The sequence below is a fragment of the Terrapene carolina genome, unplaced genomic scaffold, assembly GCF_002925995.2.
Source record: "Terrapene carolina triunguis isolate 2854851 unplaced genomic scaffold, T_m_triunguis-2.0 Scaffold68, whole genome shotgun sequence".
Classification (NCBI taxonomy): Eukaryota; Metazoa; Chordata; order Testudines; family Emydidae; genus Terrapene; species Terrapene triunguis.
The window spans coordinates 5484349-5506127 of record NW_020664419.1 but is presented as its reverse complement, the minus strand read 5'-3'; the positions used below and the strand labels follow the sequence as shown (position 1 = coordinate 5506127).

The 21779-nt window shown below is 46.7% G+C and overlaps 1 protein-coding gene across 1 annotated transcript in view; it reads left to right on the top strand.

The window, feature by feature from the left end:
• IL2RA (interleukin 2 receptor subunit alpha) overlaps positions 1-17372 on the top strand; it is a 27657-nt gene extending 10285 nt beyond the window's left edge. Inside the window, exons 2-7 of the mRNA XM_026649004.1 lie at positions 7531-7716; positions 11876-11953; positions 12288-12521; positions 13889-13936; positions 15223-15289; positions 17252-17372. Of these exons, the coding sequence (XP_026504789.1) occupies positions 7531-7716; positions 11876-11953; positions 12288-12521; positions 13889-13936; positions 15223-15289; positions 17252-17372 (734 nt within the window). The remainder of the gene's footprint in view (positions 1-7530; positions 7717-11875; positions 11954-12287; positions 12522-13888; positions 13937-15222; positions 15290-17251) is intronic.
• Positions 17373-21779: the final 4407 nt, after the last annotated feature.

The window sequence follows — 21779 nt, the reverse complement described above, 5'->3', positions numbered from 1 at the left end:
AACCTAATTTTACCATACTAATTTCCCCCTACTGTTACTCACACCTTCTTGTCAACTGTTTGAAATGGGCCACCCTCATTACCACTACAAAAGTGATCAAAACCTAATAACACAAGAACTAGGGGTCACCTGATGAAATTAATAAGCAGTAGGTGTAAAACAAACCAAAGGAAGTACTTCTTCACACAACGCACAATCAGCCTGTGGAACTCTTTGCCATCGGATGTTGGGAAGGCCAAAGGTATAATTGGTTTTTTTAAAGAATTAGATAAATTCATGGAGGCTAGGTCGATCAGTGGACAACAGGGGATGGATCACTCAAAACTGCTCTGTTCTGTTTATTCTCTCTGAAGCATGTGGCACCGGCCACTGTCAGAAGACAAGACACTGGGCTAGATGGACCATTGGTCTGACCTAGTATGGCTTGTCTTATGTTCTTATAGAGATGATAGGTAGCATGGGGATAAATCATGAAAGGCCATGAGTTGTTATGCTGTATACTACTGCCATGAACATGGGCGGCGGGTGAACCGCTGGCTCAGGGAGGCTAGCCCCCCAGCCCCATCCCTTCCACCCACCCGCCAGAGCCCAGAGCCCCCCCACTGTGACATCTGGCCCCCGCCCCAGGCTAGCGCCCCCAGCCCCAGAGTGCACCAGGAGGGTGAGCAGCGTGGCCCCAACCCTGGAGGGCCGGGATGCCGGGCAGCGCTGCCCCAACCCCCTCAGCTCCGGAGCGCTGGGAGGGCGGGAAGTGTGGTCCCAGTCCCCCCCAGCTCCCGAGTGCCAGGAGCCTCGGCAGCATGGCCCCAGCCTCTCCAACCCTGGAGTACTGGGTGGCCAGGCAGCGCAGCCCCAGCGCTGGGTGGCCAGGCAGTGCAGCCTCAGCACCAGGAGATTGGGCAGCATGGCCCTAGCCTCTCCAGCCCTGGAGCGCCGGGAGGGCAGGCAACACAGCGCCAGCGCCAGCTGGGGCCATGGCACAGGGGAAGAGCCGCCCGCAGAGCAGGAAGCAAGAGGGGGATTGGGGATGGAGTGTGGGTGGGGCCACACCTGGCTGTTTGAGGAGACTCAGCCTCCCCCAGCCTATGATACCCGCCACCCATGGCCATGAAAGTGAAGACAAGTAATTTATGTCTGATGCAGTGGAGAAGGGCGACATGGTAGACAGAAGCAAAGAAAGGGGTGACATGGTCAAAGGGATGAAGTAGGAAAATGATCCATGCAGCAGCGTTCTGAATGGATATGAGTGGGGCAAGATTGCATGTCAAGGCCACAGAAAAGGATGCTGTGAGATGCTAAGAGTCTGGATGAGTTTTAGTTGTGTGGATGGAGAAGAAAGGTTGGATCTTAGAGATGTTGTACAGGAAGACTTGGAAAGATCTGGACACAGCCCGGCTGTGAGGATCCAGAGAGAGGACCAATGTGAAGATGACACCCACACTATGGGTCTGAGCGGCAGAGTGGGTGGAGGTGTTGTCCACAATCACTTACAAGTGTCATTTTTTGTGCAGTAGTGTGCACAGCAGCTCAGCAGAACCCCAAGCATCTCACCTGCTTGCCAGATAAGCGAGCAGTTGCCCTTTACAATGAATAGATGAAATGTTGTGGGTTTTTTATTAAGAATTTAAAGAGATGTAGGTTGGAATGCTGTTTGGTGAGATTCAGATCTACCAGCTGCTTCAAAGAGGCGTTTGAAGTCTCGAGGGAACCGTGCTTTTAGCTTTAAGGGAAAGTGAGAGTAAGTGTTCACGAAATGTCTCTCATCTGATAACTCTTTAATTTTAATCACCCTGACAGTCTGTGGTAAAGCATGTGGTTAACTATTTCGGGTACAGCAGCTCCTCTAGAAGCCACAGTCTGCTGCTAGTTTAAACAAGGCAAATCCTTTAACAATGAAGAGATGTAGGTGGATTGAAGACGTTAAAACAGTTCAGATCATTTGTGCACAATGGATCTCTTTGCCTTCTTCCTGCCATTCCTCCTGTGTGCTCACTTGCCCTCAGCTTTCACTAAAGCAGGGGGGGGGGGGAGGGGAAGTACAAAGCGAGACAGTAGGTGACAGTGAAAGTAAAGAAGAGGAACCTGGAGAATGACATCATAGCACTGGGTTTAGAAATCACTGATTTCCATGGCTGGAAGTAATGTCAGCAAGGCCATGATTATCTACACAGAGAGGACATCTTAGGAGTCAGGGGTAGAAGGCAAGAAGAATTAAAGACAGAGGACGGTCTGGAGTTTGAGATCCTAGCCCTTGTCCTCTGAGGGGGTTGCATTATTGTTTCTTGTCACAGGAAATGGGAGGAGGTGATGAGCAGGGAAGTCTCATCATAGCAATTTGTGATGTGTATTACAGATAAATAGCCACTGACCACATTTGTCTTATCTTTCGCTTCCTACATTGACTGAAGGCCCTTGGTCTACAGATCACCCCCTCTTCTTGGCAGGTTCTGTCTCTAATGGATTCATCCATTAATCAGTTGCCCTTCCTAACACAGCACCCCATACTAAGGCTAGGTCTACACTACAGCGGGGTTCCGACCTAAGATACGCAACTTCAGCTACGTGAATACCGTAGCAGAAGTTGCGTATTTTAGGTTGGCTTACCTGGCGGTGAGGACGGGGGAAAGTCGACCGCTGCCACGCTGCCGCCGACTCCGCTGCCGCCTCTTGCCGAGGTGGATTTCCGGAGTCGACGGCAGAGCGATCAGGGATCGATTTTACCGCGTCCTCACGAGACGCGGTAAGTCGATCCCCGATAGACCGATTGCTACCCGCCGGATCGGCGGGTAGTGAAGACATACCCTAAGATAGCCCTCCAGGTCCAGAATCCCATCTTTGAGTTTCTCAAGATTCAGGGACCCGGAGCAAATGATTCCAGAACCTCATTTGGGAATGCATTCATCCAACACTGGGTCTACAGCAAAGCCTGATCGTGTCTCCCAACCAGCATTAATATGACCCACTCTTAATTAATCCTAGGTGACTGAGAATTATATTTGGATGTCATTTGCTGCTGTCATAACAGTCCTTGTTTTCTGAATGAATTATTTTTAGGTTTGCAACCTCCACTTTCTCACCATAAGCTGTTGTTGGTTGGTTGCTGTTTAGTGTGTGGGGACATAACTGTGAATCTCCTAGTTTTTTATTGTTTTGCTTAGTGGCTGTTGTAACTATTACTCGGTTCAATGACTTTGTGCTGGATTATCTTTGTTTTTTCAACATTACACCATACAATTAGGGATGCAAGTGCTGAGGCAGATATCAAGTTTAATTGTAATATATATATATTTTTAATTTCATTAAGAAAATAAAATACTTAACCAGAATATTAGAAATTGTTCCTGATAAATAATTGCCTTTTAACTACCTGTATTTACAGGTGTCAAAATATGAACTTTGAAAAATAATGTCTGAATCTAAGGAAATGGAAAAATGGGCCAGAATATTTCTAATTAATTTTTATAGTGTTTTTGACCCTCATATTTGGGAGCCACCACAAAAGAAACTGGTCATGAATATTCCTCTATATTGAGGTAATGTTATTGGCATTGTACCGCGGCTAGGCAGGATTAGGAGGTGTGATCTGAGCCCAGCCAGCAGGGGGCAGGCATGAGCTCACACAGCTATTGTTCCTGATAGCCATTCCCAGCCACCATGTCTCCTGCATTGCTTCTATCTCAGAGTAAAGGAAGGAGAGTCGAACCCACCCCACCTAACTGGGCTCTGAAATTCATTCAGCAGCATCACCCTTACTACTGCGGACCAGGGCTGGTGCAACCTATTAGACGACATAGGTGGTCGCCTAGGGCGCTAGCATTTGGGGGGCGGCATTTTCTTCGGTGGCGACCGCAGCGGCCGGATCTTCGGCCGCCCCGGTCGTCGTCGGCATTTAAGTGGAGGGAGTTGGGGCAGGGGGGCGCGGGGAGGGCCACCTGCAGCATGTAAGGGTGGGGGGGGCGGCACGCAGGGGAACTCCCCGCCCCAGCTCACCTCTGCTCCACCTCCTCCCCTGAGCACGCTGCCCCGCTCTGCTTCTCTCCCTCCCAGGTTTGCAGTGCCAAACAGCTGATTGGCGCCGCAAGCCTGGGAGGCGGGAGAAGTGGAGCAGTGATGGCGTGCTCGGGGAGGGGGCGGAGCAGAGGTGAGCTGGGGTGGGGAGCTGCCGCACGGCTCCCCGGGCTGGGGGTGGGTGGGAGCTGCCGCGGGGGGGTGCCTCAGGGCGGAGGGGAGGGGAGCTGCCGAAAGGGGGGCGCCTCAGGGCTGGGGGGGGGGGGGGGAGCTGCCGCGGGGCTCGGGGGGGGGGGAGGGCGCAACGTGGAAGTTTCGCCTAGGGCGAAAAACATCCTTGCACTGGCCCTGCTGGGGAGTGGGAGTAAATGGTGCTGAGACTCAGTGATTGCAAGGCAGATTCCTTCTCTGATGGATTAAAGATGAGGGGTGAAATCCTGACTCCACTGAAGTCAATGACAAAACTCCCAGGATCAGGATTCTCCCAATATCCTTTCCTCCTCTTGTAGGAACCTGTGCTGCTAATAATCCTACTGATGAAGTGAATGGCAGCAGCCCTCGGAGCGTGGGAGGTAAAACGTTGTATGGAGATCTTTTTAAAAGTAAACATAATATAAGGCCAAAATGTTCAAAAGCTTGGCTAGGCAGAAAGAGCCATTTATGTACCTATTTGGGGGCACAGGTGTGATTTGAGTGATATGACAGTTCTCCACACCTACCCCACGCCTCCCTCCTGCTCCACTTACCGTTGAAATGCTATTTGAATAGTCAACTCTTCTCGCTGTGCATCGTGGATTCCAATCTATGCCGTCACAAGGAACTATTGTTTCATCCCCCCAAACACTAGAGCACCCTTGAAGAAGAAATTAAAAATCCAGACTAGAGAAAGTTCTGTCTTTTCAGTCACAAAGGCTTTTGGTTAATATTGGGGTTTGGGGTTTGGACGTTATATAGTTTAAAGATGTTTTGCATTAATTTAGTGCTGGTTTGACAGCCACAGACTCTGAAGGAAAAAAAAATCAGGAAGCAAATCATCCCACACTGACTCAAGGGTGTGTTGGAAGGGATTACCCCTCTGCCCCGGGAGCCCCTTCTTAGAATTCTGCCCCTGAATCGAAGGGAAAATTAGGATGATTTTCCTGCCTCTCGTAGACCTTACCCTGTCTGGATCTTGGTAAACAATCTGTCAGAGACGATTGGTGACTTTATGGTGTATAAGTACCTTCACAGGGAGAACATACTGGGTACGAAAGGGCTGTTGAATCGAGTGGAGAAAGGGACACGAAAAGACAAGGCCGGCTCCAGGCACCAGTGGAGGAAGCACGTGCCTGGGGCGGCACATGCTAAGGGGCAGCATTCCGTCCATTCTTGGGGCAGCAGAGTCCAGGCAGTTCTTTGTTGGTTTTTTTTGCGCTTCGGCAGTTCGGGCGGCAGTCCGAGCGGTTTTTTCTCTTTTTGCTTGGGGCAGCAAAAATGGTAGAGCCGGCCCTAGGAAAAGACAATGGCTGGAAGGTAAAGCCAGACCAATTCAAATGAGAAATAAGCCCCCAGTTTTTAACAGTGATGGTCATTAGCCCCCAAGGAGCAGAACTCTGCAGCACACAAGAGGTCCATACTCCCTCCAGGGCAGCCCAAATTCTCTTGCACCCTCTACCCAGCCAAACAGTCCCGATTCCACTGCCACGGGCCCCTCTGCATTTATGGAAGAGGGGGCACGGTTGGCTTCTCAGAGCCCAGTAAGCAAAGACCCACTCAGGTACTTGAGAAGTCTTCTCAAAAGCAGAGTTTTCAATATGTCTTTCTTATAACACTCGGCAAAAACACCCCAGAGCTTCATTATCAGCTATTAGCAGGTATCCGTGGACAATTTTAGTGGCTCTTTTGGAACTTCGGTACTACACTAAGATAGATAAGACAAGTGGTTCTCAACTTTTGGGGGCTCAGGGCCCATTTGTAAACCTTGATGGCCTGTCGTGACCCAGATCATGCCCAAAATACCCCTCAGACCTGATGTGCCCCCCCGGCAGGGGTTCATCAGGGAGATATCTGGGGTACCCCCACCAGCAACTGGGGAGAGGGGCAGTGAGCTGAGAGATGCCTCCAAAACACACAGTTCCTCCCACGGTTGATGGGGAGCAGAGGGTAAGGGGCGGGTGGGGATTTGTGGGCCTGGAGGTGAAGTGGGCATAGTGGGGAGCCTGGGGGACATAGTGAGGAAGCAGTTGGGGATTCTGGAGGGCTGGGGAAGGAATTGGGAGGGCAGAGGGTTGTGGGGTGCATTGTGGGGATGATGTGGGGTTAGAGGGAGGACTGGTGAACCAATAGCTCCCCCCAAAACACATAACTCCCATGCATGGCCAATGTGGGGCAGAGAGTAAAGGAGCGGGGAAGTTTTGGGGTCCTGTGGCAAAGTGGGGGGTCTGGAGGAAGGAGTAGGGGGCTGAGCATGCAAGGGGATTATCTGGGGGCCAGGATAGCTAGTATGACAAAGGGGTATTTGCCTGGTTGTAGGGCAGAAGGTACAGTCTGGTACGTACTGGAGAACATGACACCAACTGCTCCTGTCCCCCCGTGGTTGGCTGGACTTGGCTCTCTGCTCTGGGGTTGCACCGCTCAGGTTTGCCCCAGCCCCCTAACGGGGAGTTAGCTGAGCCAAATTTGTGTGAGTGGCATTGCAACCTGGTACATGGGATCACAATGTAATTTACTCAGTTTGGCATCATGATGGGTGGGGGACTGAGCCAAACTGGAGCAGCGGTGCAACCCCATACCCCGGGTCCCAATGCCCTGAGCGGGGAGCTGAGGCCAGAGAGCCCTGCAATCCTTTGGCACATTTGACAGTTTTGGGTTGCGACCCACAGTTGGTAGAACCTGATCGAGTGAAGCTATCTAGTGGGTTAGGGCCCCATCCCGAGAGGCAGCTGCACCAGTCACTCAGTGGAAAGTGGAGAGACCATTAAAGGGAGCCCCCGCTGATCTGGAACAGATATTCCGGGTGTCATTTTCCATCCTGCCTGGGTTTTATCATTTCCTGTTCCCTGAAGATGTAGTTCTCTAAAGGAGAACCCCGTGTTACTGGCACCTTGGACTGGATTTTCCCAGGGCCACTTTCTATCTGGACTGGGGTTTCATCTCCCTTAGTCACAGGGGGGAAGCCCTTTAAAGCTCCTCCCCCACCCTCATTTTTAATCATTTTCCTTCTTTTTTTTTAATTCCATTACCTTATATGGAGCTCGTGATTTACATCAGGGTGACTGAGAACAGGATCAGGCCCCACGTCATTACTTTACTTTTGCAGTGATTCTTTCAGCTTCCAAACCAACTATGAGATGGCAGAACCTAGGAACAATGCATGGGAAGGGGGGGGGTATTCAAACATGCAATCCCCCATTTGCAGTAATGGAACTAATCGAGTGCCCTAACCCTATGGCCATCATTCCTCCCTGGTTGTCTAAGATCAAAGTTATTCAAAGCCCTCCAGCCATGTACTGTTACCCTAATGGACCTTCTTTCTCTTTGCAGGGAAGTGCTCCGCCCCACACTACATTGAGTTTGCTGAGATTACCATTGACAGGATCATGGTGGGCAGCAAGGTGCGATACAAGTGTGAAGCTGGCTATCGAAGGATACCTGGGGAGAGTAACTTTATTGTCTGTACTAATGATACTGGGCTTATTCACTGGACCACAAAAGCTTCTGTATGTGAACGTAAGTGATTACCATCCTTCATAGAATCATAGAATATCAGGGTTGGAAGGGACCTCAGGAGGTCATCTAGTCCAACCCCCTGCTCAAAGCAGGACCAATCCCCAACTAAATCCTGCTAGGTCTAAGCACATCTTCTATATGCACAGGCAATTTTCAATTGATTTAGCTATTATAGTGGCAACACAATACTGTGGTAATGAATTGTGTGTTGTATTCTTACTTCTCCCTGGCAAACCCGCCACCCAGATATTGACATCCACTGACAATACAAAACCTAATATACATAGAAGTGTGTACAATGAAATTAAAACAAAGGGTTCAGTGTATTATTACTATTTAATAAACATTTCCTGCAGAGCTGGAAACACCACAGTGTTGAACTAGTGCATAAGAAAAGGAAAGTAAAACAGACTCTAACCAGAAAGTGAAACTGACCAATTTAGAATCAGGGGGTAGCCGTGTTAGTCTGTATCCACAAAAACAACGAGGAGTCTGGTGGCACCTTAAAGACTAACAGTTTTATTTGGGCATAAGCTTTCATGGGTAAAAAATCACTTCTTCGGATGCATGGAGTGAAAATTACAGATACAGGCATAAATATACTGGCACATGAAGAGAAGGGAGTTACCTTACAAGTGGAGAACCAGTGTTGACAAGGCCAATTCAGTCAGGGTGGATGTGGTCCACTCCCAATAATTGATGAGGAGGTGTCAATACCAAGAGAGGGAAAACTGCTTTTGTAGTGAGCCAGCCACTCCCAGTCCCTCAGACAGTGACAAACACCTACCAGAGCTTTATCAAGCATTCTTAAAACTACAATACCCACCTGGGGAAGTGAGGAAACAGATTTACAAAGTGAGATGGGTACCCAGAAGTCACCTACTACAGGATAGGCCCAACAAGGAAAATAACAGAACACCACTGGCCATCACATATAGCCCCCAGCTAAAACCTCTCCAGCGCATCAACAATCTACAACCTATCCTGGAAAACGATCCCACATTGTCACAGACCTTGGGAGGCAGGCCAGTCCTCACTTACAGACAGCCCCCCAACCTGAAGAAAATACTCACCGGCAACTACACACCACACCACAGAAACACTAACCCAGGAACCAATCCCTGTAACAAACCCTGTTGCCTTCTCTGTCCCCATATCTACTCTAGTGACACCATCATAGGACCCAACCACACCAGCCACACCATCAGGGGCTCATTCATCTGAACATCTACTAATGTGATATATGCCATCATGTGCCAGCAATGCCTCTCTGCCATGTACATTGGGCAAACTGGATAGTCTCTATGTAAAAGAATAAATGGACACAAATCAGACATCAGGAATGGTAACATACAAAAGCCATTAGGAGAACACTTCAGTCTCCCTGGACATTCAATAACAGATTTAAAAGTAGCCATCATTCAAGAAAAAAACCTCAAAAACAGACTTCAAAGAGAAACTGTAGAGCTACAATTCATTTGCAAACTTAACACCATTAATTTGGGCTTGAATAGGGACTGGGAGTGGCTGGCTCACTACAAAAGCAATTTTCCCTCTCTTGGTACTGACACCTCCTCATCAATTATTGGGAGTGGACCACATCCACCCTGACTGAATTGGCCTTGTCAACACTGGTTCTGCACTTGTAAGGTAACTTCCTTCATGTGCCAGTATATTTATGCCTGTGTCTGTAATTTTCACTCCATGTATCTGAAGAAGTGGTTTTTTAACCATGAAAGTTTATGCCCAAATAAATCTGTTATTCTTTAAGGTGCTACCGGACTCCTCATTGTTTTTGACCAATTTAGAGTCACACTGCAAGTTGAGTGAATAGAAAGAGTGGAAACACACAATTTACAAAGTGAAAGACATATGGTACCCGTCAGAGGACAAAGCTTCTGTCAGGAACAAAACAGAGATGGGCCTAAACCAAAATCGTAGCTCTGAACTTTGGAAAAAATTGGATCTGAATATGAATCCAAACTGCTCTTTATTTATCTGGGTGTTTATACGATGTTAACCATCCTAATTTCAGAGCGGCTCTGTGGCTCAGGCCCAGTTCTAGAATCAACATGCAGCATATCAGGGAAAATTTCCTAATGGTGGATATCTATTCATTTATTATTTGCTGATGGCTGACAGCAAACTCAGTCCTGTAAGGATCACAGAGAAAGATGTGGTTCCTGCCCCAAGAAGCTAGTACACCTAAAACCATACAAATCAAACGCAAACCTCACTGGCCGCCCAACACAGTTTGACCAGTGGGAGGAGGATTTGCTGTTTCCTTACACCCTTCTCACACTGCTGCCGCTCTGGCTTAGTCTCTTCTGACCACAGTAGAGCCTTCATGCCTCCTGACCTACTTAGCAGCGGTTTGGACATTCATTTTGCTGTTTCCATGGGACCCCTGTCAGTGAGGCAACAAGGGGGTTTCCTTGTCATGTCTCGCTCCAACACCCTGCCCCCATCACCGACTCATTCTTCTTCAACAAAGAGCAAACTCCCTCTTACCTGATGCAGTGATTAAACCTTTTTTGAACTATTTCAATCTGATCTGGTGGACATGTATCTGTCTCTGTGTCCCCTGGGGCACACCCATGGTTCCAGTCTTCTTTGCTAGGAGCCCTACACTTCAGAAACCTGTTTGATGCTCAGTTATGGTCTGTGGTTGTTGTTATGTACACTCATAGACATCAGTAAGAATGGACAGTGGAGCCAATCACAGTAGAACTAAGCCACATGCTGTCATAACTATAAAGGGAAGGGTAACAGCTCTCTGTGTACAGAGACTCCAAATCCTTTTACCTGTAAAGGGTTAAGAAGCTCGGGTAACCTGGCTGACACCTGACCCGAAGGACCAATAAGGGGGCAAGATACTTTCAAATCTTGGGGGGGGAAAGGCTTTTGTGTGTGCTCTTTGTTTTAAGGGGGGTTCGCTCTTGGGACTGAGAGGGACCAGACATCAATCCAGGTTCTCCCCATCTTTCTAAACAAGTCTCTCCTATTTCAAACTAGTAAGTAAAATACAGGCAAGGCGTCTTAGATTTACTTTGTTTGCTCAACTTGTAAATGTACCTTTTTACCAGAGTGTGTATCTTTGTTTGCTGTACTTTGAACCTAAGACAGAGGGGGGTCCTCTGAGCTCTTTAAGTTTGATTACCCTGTAAGCTATTTTCCATACTGATTTTACAGAGATGATTTTTACCTTTTTCTTTAATTAAAAGCCTTCTTTTTTTAGAACCAGATTGATTTCTCCTTGTTTTAAGATCCAAGGGGGTTTGGATCTGTATTCACCAGGAGTTGGTGAAAGGAGGGTGGGAGGAAGGAGGGGGGATGGTTAATTTCTCCTTGTTTTAAGATCCAAGGGGGTTTGGGTCTGTGTTCACCAGGGAATTGGTGAAAGGTTTCTCAAGGCTTCCCAGGAAGGGAATTCTTGTGATGGTGGCAGCGGACCAAAGCTAAGCTGGTAGATAAGCTTAAAAGTTTTCATGCAGGCCCCTACATTTGAACCCTAAAGTTCAAAGTGGGGATACAGCCTTAACACATGCTGTTCTACTGTGAGTATGGGGGCACCTCCATTGACTTAAACTGAGATGCACCAGGGCTGAATATGTCCTGTTTTGTTGTACTTTAGATGGGAAATGGATTTAGGGATGTCATCTCTGGTAAGGTAAATCACAGGCTTGTATAGCAAAGCCACCTGGATGCCACATACTGTTTCTTTATAGCTAATCCTGTTATGCCCCATTAACCAATACAGGAACACACCAAGTAAGGAAACAATTATCTTTACCTTCAAACTAAGAATGGGGAATATTTAGGTTAAATATAAGGAAAGTTTCCTGGCATTGAAATATGGTCTACTGGGCTGTGGAACAGTCTCCCTATGGAGACTGTTCCACAGATTGGATCAGACCAATGGTCTGTCTAGTCCAGTAAACCGTCTGAGAGGGGCCAGACCCAGATGCTTCAGGGGAAGGTCTAAGAAGGCAAATATGGAATACTCTGAATTATGTGGAGGCAGATTATGTGCTGTAAGGAACAACTTTGTACTGGCAGGGGTGGGCCTAGGCAATCAAATGGGGCTTTTCCAGTTATGAGTCTATAGGATATCAGCTTCTCTTACAGAAAAAGACACTAAGCGTAATCTTCTCCATAGGGGACTCCGGGGCTACTTCACAACAGTCAGAAAGAAAACCTGAGAATCCAGCCACCATAGTGCCATCTGACACAGCAGGTACCACTCATTAATGACTGTAACATATTTCGCCTATTGACTTCCATAGAAGCAGAAAAAGTCCAATGTTGAGAATTTTCAAAATCCCACCCGTTAATGTTTGGTATTAGATTTTGTCATCTTTGATTCAGACACAGCGGTTACAAAACCCACTTGCTAGGAGCAGTTGTTACTGTGTGATCAAATGTTTCATATGGCCCCAAAGAATTGGGAGAGACTTGTTTTCTCCACACAGGCCCATTTTGTGCCATTGCAAATCTCACTGATGCGATAATAGCCACAGTGGGATAAAAATGGCACCTAGCTAACTGTCTGCCTCCTTTGGATTTCATAGGTTATTGTGGGATACCCAGCCCTGTGGAACATGCCACACCTAGGGTGACACATTATGCCGTGGGTCAGGAACTGCATTACAAGTGTCTGAGCGGTTATAATGCTCGACCCCCAACCTCTGATATCAGCACATGTAAGGAAGAGCGTGGGAAAACCTTCTGGACAAGGCTAAGTCTGCTGTGCACTAATGACAGCAAGAGTGAAGAAGAGATGACACAACCGATTCCAATAACAGGTTCGACGGGGTGCTCTGGCATTGACTAGTCCCTGATGAATGAGGTGTTCGCTCCAGCTCCGATTCATTTCCCTTTGTGCAGGTACCAGCCATCTCCAGCTGGCTGTGACTCAGTGCCTCAGGTGTAGGGAACAATGTGGAATCTTCAGAGCTTCTGAACGGGATGTGGAAACCACCCCTGGGGAAGGGAAGAGGAAATGCCATGCTGCAGTATAGTGCTGGGTTTCTTTCCCCCTACAGTCACATCACTAGGCACGTGGCTACCAGCAAAAGAAAAGATCAGTTTGGGACTAGATTGTGCCTGACCCTTGTGCAGACCCAGTTTCTCCAGACACGCTACTGCCAGACAAGGAAAAAAGTCTCCATATCATAGATGAGGTCTCCAAAGCCCCCCAATCCAGCAGCATTAATTGCTACTTCTCAGAGCATATCCACCATCCCCACAACACACTGGCACTAGGTCACACACATGAAAGCTTCAGAAAATGATGTCTCATCAGAGCCCCTCTTGTAGCACTGGGGTTTAGGGACTTCATTGGGCTGTAGGCAGATCTATATACGGTCTTTATACAGTCCCCCTTGCCACAGTATCCGAGCACCTCACAATCTGTCATGTATTTATCCCCACAACACCTTGTGAGGCAGGGCAGTACTATGACCCCTATTTTACAAATGGGGAACTGAGGCACACAGAGGTTAAGACCCAGATCTAGAAATTAATGGAGATATCCTATCTCCTAGAGCCGGAAGGGACCTTGCAAGGTCATCGAGTCTAGCCCCCTGCCTTCACTAGCAGGACGAAGTACTGATTTTGCCCCAGATCCCTAAGTGGCCCCCTCAAGGATTGAACTCACAACCCTAGGTTTAGCAGGCCAATGCTCAAACCACTGAGCTATCCCTTCCCCAATTGATAATTGGTTTCTGTGGAAGTTAGGAACCTAAGTATTGTTATGACTAGACCTAAGTCATTTGCCTAAAGTCACACAAGAAGCTTGTAGCAGAACAGGGAATTGAATCTTGGTTTCCTAATGTCTAAGCCAGAGGCCTAATGTCTGGACCATCCTTCCTCTCCAAGCTGACATGGAATAATACTGTGCCTCTTGGTGAGCTCGATCCCAGTTCACTGGATGCTGCAGTTTACATCACATTCATATATAACAGGCAGTAGACTGGGCACACGCGCAGGCTGGAAGTGTTGATTGGTTGTTTAAAGAGCAAACATGGCAATTATAACATCTCTGTGTGATGAAAGTGAGCTCTCAGATGCAAGTGCCCACCTCAGTATGGCTCTGATTCCATGAATGACCATCCCTCCTCATTGGAAGCAATACATCAATAATTAACAACAGGAATTTCTCTCTTTTTAGATACATCAGAGCTGTTCCATGTCCCATCAGTGATGTTTCCTGTCACAGGTACACCAGGCTCAGCTCATTCATGGGTGGTATTTCTCCCTCCTTTAGGACAGTCACTTTCCCCCTTTAAATTTGTGACTCCCCTTAAGAGACCCGGCACAATCAGAACTAAGGAATATTTTGCACCACACAATAATCACCTACTACTCTGTGACGGATGTAAACCCCAAAGAAGGACATACATTGTTCAGGGTGGTAAATGGGAGTATAAGCATTTAAGCCACTTAGGGTGGAAACTTCAGCACCTAAGGGAGTTTGGCGCCCGAGTCCCATTGAAAATCAATTTGCTGAGAACTGACAGTGAACTTGGCCCTGTAAGGATCACAGAGAAAGGTGCCAAGTATCGGGGGGTAGCCGCATTAGTCTGTATCCACAAAAACAACCAGGAGTCCGGTAGCACCTTAAAGACTAATAGATTTATTTGGGCATAAGCTTTCGTGGGTAAAAAAGTGAAGTGAAGTGAAGTGAAGCGAGGTTTTTTTACCCATGAAAGCTTATGCCCAAATAAATCTGTTAGTCTTTAAGGTGCCACCAGACTCCTCGTTGTTTTAGAGAAAGGTGCAGCTCCAATCCACAAAGCCAGTACCCCTAAAACTATACAAATCAAACCAAAGCGGCACCAGCCGAGCAACTAGATTGTAAGCTGTTTGGGACAGGGACTAACTCTTACTCTGTGTATGTATAAGAACTAACACAATGGGTTCTGGTCTCGGTTGGGGCCTCTAGGTGCTACTATAATACCCATAATAAATAATAATAAGCGGGAGTGATGGAATGAAATTAAATGAACAGAATAAATAGCATCACAAATATTTCCCATGATAGAGGCATTTGTATCCCAAGGCTATTTTGCAATGGCCTCACCATAACTGCAGTGGTGAATGCTCTTAATATGGATCTCTCTGGCCTTTCTGTAGGAGTTCTGCAGGAGGGCTGAGTAAACAGCACTGCCGTGGTGCTGAGATACAGCTAGCTATCTCTTTCTCTATAGTGCAGGGAGGCGAGTTCCGATCCCTTTCCTTTGCATCTGAAGAGGTGGGTTTTTACCCACAAAAGCTTATGCCCAAACAAATCTGTTAGTCTTTAAGGTGCCACCAGACTCCTCATTGTTTTTGTGGATACAGACTAACACAGCTAACTCCTGATACTATCCCTTTCCTGACACCTATTTCTCTAAATTAACTTTGGGGAAACTGCTGTTTTCTTTAGAACCATGCTAATCACCCTGTCGTGTTTCAGACAATATCATCAGCTAATAGATTTGATTTTTTGTGTCTTCTCAAAAGTTGCTGTCTCTGCTGTCTTCCCAATCATTTTCATCATTTTGGGGTGGATCATCGTACCGAAACTATGGTAAGTAGCATGGCATGGCAGGAATGAGTTAATTGAATCTAAACAATCCATAGCATACATGGAGTTATTAGCCACATCACTCCATACACAGCATAGGCAGGATTCATTGATGTATTCTTTTTATGATATAAATGATTAACTATATTAAATAAAGGCACAATGAAAAAATCAGGATTAACGTTTTTAAGCTTGAAATGGGCACAAATCTGCTTACTCTGTGAAGCTTGGCAATGAGTTTGTGAGACAGAGGTGTTAATAAGGGAATAAGTTGTCTAATAATGAGTGGACAACATTGCTAAGAGGTAAATGAGGTTTGATTGGTGCACATACACTGGATTTAAAGTGGATTTCACAACATTGATATAACAGGCATCACAGAAACTTGTGGAATGATGACAATCAATAGGACACTATAATACCAGGGTACAAAATATATAGGAGTGACAGAATAGGTCATGCTGGTGTGGGAGAGGTACTATCATAGGAACTACGGGTGCTGGGGGTGCGGGAGCACCCCCTGGCTTGAAGTGGTTTCCATCATATACAGGGTTTACAGTTTGGTTCAATGGCTCTCAGCACCCGCACTATACACATTGTTCCAGCATTCCTGGGCACTATATGTGAAAGAAAGTATAGAGTCAAATATAGTAAAAATCTTAAATGAATCAAACTGTACCATAGAATCTCTATGGATAGAAATTCCATGCTTGAATAATAAGAATATAGCAATAGGAGTATATTACCGACTTGCTGACCAGGATGGTGATGGTGACTGTGAAATGTCCAGGGAGATTAGAGAAACTATAAAAATATAAACTCAATAATACTGGAGGATTTCAACTATCTGGGGGGGGAGGGAAAAGGGGGTTCAGGCACGGGATGGGGGTTGCAAAGAAAACCTAAAAAATGTGAATCAAGGTGCAGAGAAAAATGTGAGGAGGCGCTGCATTGTACATCAAGAATGTATTGTATACACTTGTTCTGAGGTCCAGAAGGAGATGAGAGGCAATAGGAACATAAGAATGGTCATACTGGGTCAGGCGAAAGATCCATCTAGCCCAGTGTCCTGTCTTCTGACATTGGCCAATGCCAGGTGCCCCAGTTCAAAGACCAGTTGAAAGTCTCAGGGTGAAGATACAAGGGCAAAAAATAGGGGCAATATCATGGTAGGGGTCTACCACAGACCACCAAATCAGGATGTATATAGAGAACATGAAAAACTGGGAGTTGCCCTACCAACTCTAAGAGGCTAATTAATTAAGATGAGCAATTATCAGCAGGAGAAAAAAAATCTTTTGTAGTGATAATCAAGATGACCCATTTCGAGGCCTGGATGAAAGTTAGCTAAAAAGGCTCAGTCCCGATAAGACGGAGATGATGCTTATAAGATGATGGAATCAGTTATTGTCAGTCGTGTTTCTTATCATCTGTATTTGGCAAGCAGGCTGTGCCCTTTCCTTTCCGAGAGAGGAGCTCAGCAGTTCTCGGTGCCTTTTTCATCATTATTGCCTTGTGCCTAACATAGGGCTGGCCCCATCAAACCAGTCAGAAACAGCAGCCGGGCCTGTTTACTAAGCCGGCTCTTACACGGAAGGCACTTTGCTCCAGGGCTTTGTCGCCATTTCTGATCAATTTCTAGTTTAAACTTAAAATATTTGTTCCCATTTTTAAAACCGTAATTGCTTATTTGAAATGAATGGTGCACCTGAGCTCCAAGGTTTTATTGGCTAAAGATGACTGCAATACCCACTCCCTTCTATCCTCTACCAAAGAACTTTCAGGGACATGCTGCATTCTAACCAAAGGCTGTGATTTTACTAGGGTGACCAGATAGCAAGTGTGAAAAATTGGGACAGGGGGTGGGAGGTAATAGGAGCCTATATAGGAAAAAACCCCAAATATCAGGACTGTCCTATAAAATCGGGACATCTGGTCACCCTAGATTTTACTGTCTTGCTACAGGAGACGGAGGAGTTTGACAGAAGACGTAAAGATTGAAAAGACAAAGTCCATTCTAATAACAGCAGCAAGAGTGGAAATGGAGAATGAGGAGGAAGCTCACAGACTAAAATCCAACATGTGAAGGAAGTAGCAGATGTTTCACTTTAATGCTCGAGTTGGATTGCAGTGGGACAGACTGGTTCCTGCCTAGAGCCAAGCTATCTGAGCTCTCAGTGCTAGGAAAAGACATATAGCACATGGAATATGGGCTGTATTGTTATTAACAAAGAACTTCTTTCGCGTTCATTTCAAGTTGCTACTATGTATGTATCTTGAAGAACATTAGAGTTAAAAACCTAAACAATTAAAAGTATGGAAATCACCAGTTAAGAGCAAGTAAATACATATTCAAATATATTCATAGTTTATATAATCTCTTTTTTAAAAGGAACATGTGTAAAATATCACATTGGATATTCCAGAAATAGCCTTCAATCTGCCCCTCTATACCTGCCCAACCTGAAAGTGTTTACCAGAAATGCTCTTCACCCTCCTCTCTTATATCATATGTATTTCCAATATGGGCTATAAACTCTCACAAACTACCAGCCAGCACATGTGGTCCACAGGCCTAACCAGACTAGGTGGCCATTATTAGGCAGAGACACCAATATCATGACGCTTACTCCTCCTGTACAAGCCACATATCTGACTCTCCCTATCCCATCTCTGACTGCTACACTCAAGAGAATACAGCTTATCTTATTTGCCACACATTGCCCAGAAATGACACCTTTCTCACACACTCCCTATTCTACTTCGTGGGAGGAAAACCCAGTACACCCCAATCACTCTTTTCATGTGAGCTGAATAGCTCATCATACCCTCTTCCTCCTCTCACTGTGAACCAGAGGCTTCACTTTGCACATACAGATCACACATCCATCTTCATCCATCCCCTCGACCCTTATATTCAGACTATCCCATTGATCAGAGCAGGCTAGTACATTGTTTAGCATAAAGGAAAGAAAGGTGTTGGCCTTGTCTTAGAGCAGTGCTCCCCAAACTGTGGGGCTCACCGCCCTACGTGGGCGCAGAGGAACATTGCGGGAGGGGCATGTTGCAAGTCCCAGGCCAGCCCCCACAGGGTATCCTGTGCCACCCAACCCCACTCTGACCTAAGCCCAGTTCCAGCTCCGGCCCCAGCGCTACTCCACCCCCTGCTCTGCCCCCAACCCAGCTCCAGCCCCACTCTGCCTCCTGCTCCACCCCCAGCTCCAGCCCCAGCTCCACTCCACCCCCAGCCCAACTCTGCCCTCATTCCCTCTCTGCCCCCAGGCCAGCTCTGCTTCCAGTCCCAGCTGCTCCCCCATTCCCCGTTTAGCCCCCAGCTCCGCCTTCAGACCAAGCAGCTCTGCTGAGCCAACTGTGCAGTAATGAATGGGGGAAGCGAACAGATTCCATTACTGGTAAGGGGGATGCAACAGGAAAAGTTTGGGCACCACTGCTGTACAGTGTATCAAGAAGTACTTGACAGCTCATTCTGCCAAAGTACTTGGGGCCCTGGTATACAGGGGCAGAATTAAGTATGACTTTGGAATACACAAACTGATATTTGACATATACATTTATTTCTGGGATTGTATGAACTGCAAGTGCATTTGAATATTTATCTACCTTCCCGTAACTGCTCATTTTATACTACTGTAGACTACTAGCATCTTGGGGTGACTCCAAGAATGGGAACTACAGCATCCTGGCTCAGCCTTATATTCTGCACCACTGGCTTGTTAATTCTTTTCATTTTTTTTCTTGCTCAGTATTCTTGATAGTTACACTTTACATGGTTGACACTGAATCCTATTGGGATAGACTTCGCTCATTATATGAATAGCTTTGTTAAAGTGGACAGCGGATTATCTAATCTCAGTGCATTATAGAATGCTTGTACAACATGTTACCTTTAGATGCTATTATTGTGGGTGGGAAAAGGAGAAGTTCTATATTTATGTAATAGGGTGGATTGTTCACACCCTTCAGCTGCTGCAAGGGCTCCGAGTCCTGGCAGATTGGGATACAATACACTGCCTTGTTCCTAAATTATCTGACCCTCTTGCTACTTATTGCTTGCAACTCCCTAATATTTACATTATACATTGCAGATGTTTCTGGCATATATATGCTGGCTGGCAGTTGGTCCTGCTCTGCATAGCTGGTTCAGTGGGCTCTCCTGCTCTGAAAAGCTCACTGGAGAAAACAATCCTTCATCTGTCCTAAGGTGCACATTATTATGGAGAGTTCTCCATAATTTCTCCAAGAAATAACTGCACTGTTATATGTCCCAACTGCCTTGAAGCTTGTCCACTCCCCTGCTGTCTGGCTGGCTCATGAGTTCCCTCTCATGTCCTGTTATTTCTTTGTTTCTTGAAAGTGTACTTCTCAAAGTTGAAAGAGACGAGCTTTCGAGCTACGCAGTGAGTTCTGCCTCAGGTCTGGGAAAGGTCATCAGTGTCACAGCTAAATACAATGTGCAACAGACTGTTAAGCATAAGGAGTTAACACATGTTGCAAGAGACCATTCAAAATGAAGTTGGAAGTTAACACCTCTGAAGTCATAGGACAAAAGAGGGTTAGTAGGTTACAGATTGTTGTAATGAGACCTAAAACCAGAGTTCATGATTTTTGGTGTCTAGCTGAGGCTATGTTTACACTGGCAATTGAAAGACAAAAGTTTTGCTGGTGACAAGCACCAGTGTGAACAGCACTGTCTTGGCAGGAGCGCTCTCCTGCCAACAACACACAAGCCGCTCATTGGGGGGTGACATTTTTTTGTCAGTAGGAGAGCCGACAAACTGCAGCTACACCGCGCGACTTTGAGCGGCACAGCTGTAGCAACACAGCCATGTCGCTAAAAGCTGTGTAGTATAGACAGAGCCTGAGTGTGAAGGCTAGAAGAGGGGGTTCCCAGGTAAGCTCCCAGGTTTGACTTTTGAAGGTGTTGTGCAGGTTTCCTGTGAGGACGAGGACTGATTGAGTGCCACTGCCCAGGGGGTGGCAGCGTAGGAATCATGGGGACACTGGTTGGCTTATAAAATTTACCACTAAGTGACCATGGTTCACAATTTCTGACGAACTCTTCAATGTGACTATCAATTCCTGGCCACCATACCACTGTGTGACACCTCTGCTTCATATATACCACCCCACGGGGCCCTTTGTGGACAGTGCGCCAGCACTTCTCCCCACATGGCCTTTGGTACTATCACCTGGGAGCCCCAAAGGAGACCATGATCAGCCCATGGTGACAATTCTTGTCTCACATGAAAATAAGCCCCAAAATAATCTGGAACAGTGTTTGGCCAACCCTGACGAACATATTTGAGAACTTCTTGTAACACCACATCCTTGGGCAGTGCCTCTAACCATGATTTGGGAGTGACAAGAGAGAGAGAGAGACCAGTCAAGGCATTATTAGTCTTTTCCTGGCTCATAACCCCTCGTTCTGTGGGTTTGTCAGGTAAAGCCCAGGACAAGTGACCAACCACCTGATTGAGTTTACCCAGATAGTATTGTTCTGAGAAATTGTACTAATGTAGGCCATCAGCCCATTTTTTTCTGTATTCTGCAAGTCTACCTGGATGGCATTAACAGTGTAGTTAACACCCAGTTTTTCGCTGTGTAAAGTGAAAGTGAAGCCATACAAATAATGATGCCACCTTTCATAGGTCCATAGGCATGCTAGGGCCTCCTGCTCCCCGGCTGACTATTTCTGCTCAGCTGAGAAGAGCACTTGGGAGGTGAATGCCACTGGGTGTTTCACCCCCTGGTGGATCTGGGAGAGCACAGCACCAGGAGCCACAGGTGAGGCATCACACGTGACAAAAGTAGGGTCTCATAAGGCATAAGGCAAAGTATGCCAGTGTGGGAGCAGATGTACTATGTTGTTTGAGGTCGGTGGCATGGTTGTATAATTGGGGTGGCCAGTGAAACCACCCATGGATGATGCTTATGTAAGCAGAGTCAGGATGAGCTCTACCCTGACATCTGGTGGTGAATTATGGCGAGTGTGGAAAAGAACTCCAGGGGCTGATCTTGTTTGCATAGGCACACCCACTCGCCTGGCAGGAAACACAGCAACTGAAAGTGGTTACTTTGGCTGGTGTGGGACCCCCAGTTTCTCTATTATTGGGGCAGGAAGAATAAAGTTTTGTTACCCTGATTCTGTGAATCAAGGCCAGTGGAACTGTTGTATGACAGAAGGACTGAGTGAGTCCTTCACCATTACCTAAATAGCACTTGCTTGACAAGGGGCATGGGTTACAAAACCCAGTGAATTGAGAGAGGATGGGGACAGGTATTTGTACCTGATGGTATGGGCCCCCTCTGAGGGTCTGAAACACCAATTGCACCACCTCCTCTCTCCACTGTTGAATGTCAGAGCTAACTTTGATTCCCTTAGGAGTCTAGTTACAGGCTGCTGAGCTGAATTCACTTTGGGCCAATGGTGCACCAGCACTGGGGCTCCCCTACTATACTATGAGCTGAAATC